Source organism: Mycetomoellerius zeteki, unplaced genomic scaffold (assembly GCF_001594055.1).
Source record: "Mycetomoellerius zeteki isolate Tzet28-1 unplaced genomic scaffold, Tzet1.0 scaffold252, whole genome shotgun sequence".
Taxonomy (NCBI): Eukaryota; Metazoa; Arthropoda; class Insecta; order Hymenoptera; family Formicidae; genus Mycetomoellerius; species Mycetomoellerius zeteki.
This window is the reverse complement of record NW_017257230.1, coordinates 300043-303343: the sequence shown is the minus strand read 5'-3', so window position 1 is coordinate 303343 and position 3301 is coordinate 300043. Positions and strand designations below refer to the sequence as shown.

Here is a 3301-nt window from a genome sequence, read left to right as displayed (position 1 = left end):
AAAAGAATGGTTCTGCTGAAATATTAAAAAATTTAGCTAGATATAGATTTGAAAATAATTTTATTGGATTATCAAAGTAATTATGTAGAACGCTCAAATTACTTGTTAAAACTTTTTGCAGCATTTCTCTTTATGTTTTACATAATTATTTTGATCCAATAAAATTTTCAGATCTGTATTTATTTAAATTTTTTAACTCTTCAACAATATTTTCAAATACAACAAAATCATTCTTTCTGTATGAAGCAGACTTGTTATTTTGTCTTAATATATGATACCCGAGAATATATTGGTTTTATGTCGATCTCGTTTAAATATCTATTATTTTTTATAATAATTATCTTCTTTATTTCCTTATTATCGTATTAAGTATACTTTACATCTTAACTTTAATACAACCTTTATGCAAAAGTTGTATTGCCTTAGCGTGAAAAATAAATTATCAATTGGTATATCCCTGATCGATCTATCATAATCTAACGGTACACGCCCTCAAATGGAAGATAAATTACGAGAAATTGCGCGTTCTTCGCTAGTCATTGCTCCATAGGAAGATGGCCTCGCCCATCGTTATATCAGGTGCTGCTCGAGTAAATGGCTAGATGGACTAGGTGGGTAAATGGGTTGATGGAAACGTGGCGCGGCGCGGTACAACGCGGCGCGCTGCGAGGGGTGGTTTGCCTCCCGTAGGGGTGGTCCAGCAGCAGATTCCTGGGCTGATCGATGAAACGACCGGCGCATTGGATTTTCCGAGAGTCGCACGCGCATTCACTATCCTTTTCGTGTAGACACGTAGACCACGTCCCTTCAGTTACACGCTATCCCGGTGCCGGGGTGCATACCCGCGTCGCGCAAGGTATCCACAGGGATTGACGGAAGTGTGTTAATAGGCCAAGTGACACGTGATACTCTCTCTTTTCGGTGCGGCGCTACTCTTCGACAACGTCATGCCCGGCGTCGGCATTTTCCGGCGGCTGCGTCCAACATGCGATGATAATATTGCGCGATAATCGGCGTTTTTAGTGACGTGGAATGAATTTTATTAAGAGAGAGAAGAGCATGTGAATTTTGTATAAGAAGACGAGATTGTCTTTATTTTGACTCTCGATTCTTGCGTGAGTACGACTCTGACGTTCCCCAATCGGGGATTGATCCACTCTGGATGATGGAGTGTTGTTGACTCTACAAAGGGTGTGTGCAAAACGTAGGCGTATAAGCGGTTCAAGTTGGAAGGATCTGTTCTGCGGGGTAAGACACGTGGTAGCGATGGCAGCACCAACAATTGTACTCTAATTATTGCCATGCTCGATTAATTGAGCTACTCTTCATACGCGATATTAAAACATTTTAGTGATATTTGAAGCAATCATGGATAAACGGCGATCCGTGGACGGGGGAACGCAGGAGTATCCTTTGCCTATCCCGGTTCAAATGTTCCTTTGGCGTCTTATAAGGTCAGCTGATTAAAATTTTTTATTATTTTCGAAGAAAATAATAACGTGCTTGTATTTATTTTAAATTAAGCATCTAATCTATTTTATTATTTTTCAGGCCATTCATTCGAGCTAAGCTAGGAAAACTTCACGAAGCATCTTGCATGGTAACAATTTGACTCAATATTCCAAATATTTCTTAGACTGTAAAAGAAAGCAATGAAAGTTGTTCTATTATTAAAGAGATTTAAATCATAATTATAAAACGTGAAAATTCAATACTGCGACCAAGTCAAAACGATTGGTTAAACAAATATTCGCAATCGTTTCTTTCCTCTGTTAATATAGTCGCCAATATGTTTCCAATATTATCGATTCTAAGACATGGATTGAGCGGATATTTCTGTGAACATAAAACCGCTTTTGCCCTATTATACGAAAGAACTTCCATTTCTTCCGGTTTCTACTTTTTTTAATCGTCTCTGCCGAAATAGTTGTATGCTTCTTGTTCAGAGCCTGCTTCATATGTCTACCAACGTGAATTTATTCTATTTCATGTTTTCAATATATTTTGGATGACAATGTTTTATAAAAATTGTTACACTGAAAAAAGATAAATACTAAATTTTAATAAATCGTTTGTTTGAATAATGCTAACTAACATTTATTAAATATGAAGATATATTTATTTAGTACGAGAATCTTTAATTTGATTTTTTGTTTAAATAATGCCAACTAATATTTATTAAACATGAAGATATATTTATTTAGTACGAGAATCATTAATTTGATTTAACTGTCATTTCTTTTTATTAAATAAATACTATTTATTGTAAGGAAATGTTTAGTTGACACTATTCAAATAAATGTTTATTAAAATTTTGAATATTTCTCTGAGCGTACATACATAGCACGTCGTTACAACGCTTATCATTCTTTCAAAAACGACGTAAAATATAATTTACTGTTTTATATATTTTGCTCTTTATCATGTACATATGTTTATAAAGCCATTTACAGGTAATAAACCCATGGAAGATTTCGGGGTTTATAATGTACATTATGCATTAATTCCTTCTTTTTAAATTAAAGAAAAACACAATAATTTCTTGTATATACTCGATGGACATATTCATTTCCTAGCTATCCCGTATCTTTAACTCTGTTGATCTATTCAAATTTATTATGACTATATTGTTTGAGTCAATGTGATTAAAAACCTCTAAAAAATAAAGAATAAAAGTTCTCACGAAAACAAATCTTATTATTAACAGAAGAAATCGTCAAATCAGAGAAACACGTTTTTAAATATTAGGTGCGCAACTAAGTTCCCGCTGTTTGTCAATAGATGGTTCCAGCAGTGCTGGTCGATTCTGACATAATCTAAACGTCATGAACCAAGCTTAGACATATGGTAAACAAACCGCTTCGACACATTAGTGATTTTGTTTTGACGTTATATTCTTTTGGTTGTGTGAAAATGTCTGATTTTGTGCCAAATAATCGTCATATGCGGGAAGTATTGATTTTCTTCTTTCATTCGAAGAAAACGGCGGCTGAAGCGCATCGAGAGCTCCAAAAAGTTTACGGAGATGCTGCTCTAAGTGAAACAACGTGCCGAGATTGGTTCCGTCGCTTCAAAGACGGTGATTTCGATGTTGACGACCGTCCGCGTGAAGGGTGGGACCAGGTCGGTGTTATTTATTATGAGCTGTTGAAACCGAACGAAACCATCACTGGGGAACGGTATCGACTTCAATTGATGCGATTCAGCCGAGCACTGTGCGAAAAACGACCACAATACGCGGAGAGGCACGAAAAAGTGATTCTACAGCATGACAACGCTCGGCCTCACGTTGCAAAACCCG

General features: G+C 36.1%; 1 protein-coding gene across 1 annotated transcript in view; it reads left to right on the top strand.

Moving 5' to 3' along the window:
* The first annotated feature begins 1061 nt into the window (after positions 1–1061).
* Positions 1062–3301, top strand: part of unc80 (unc80, NALCN channel complex subunit) — a 26549-nt gene continuing 24309 nt past the window's right edge. Inside the window, exons 1-3 of the mRNA XM_018449957.1 lie at positions 1062–1248; positions 1352–1454; positions 1552–1600. Coding sequence (XP_018305459.1) covers positions 1369–1454; positions 1552–1600 — 135 coding nt within the window. The 5' untranslated portion in view covers positions 1062–1248; positions 1352–1368. The remainder of the gene's footprint in view (positions 1249–1351; positions 1455–1551; positions 1601–3301) is intronic.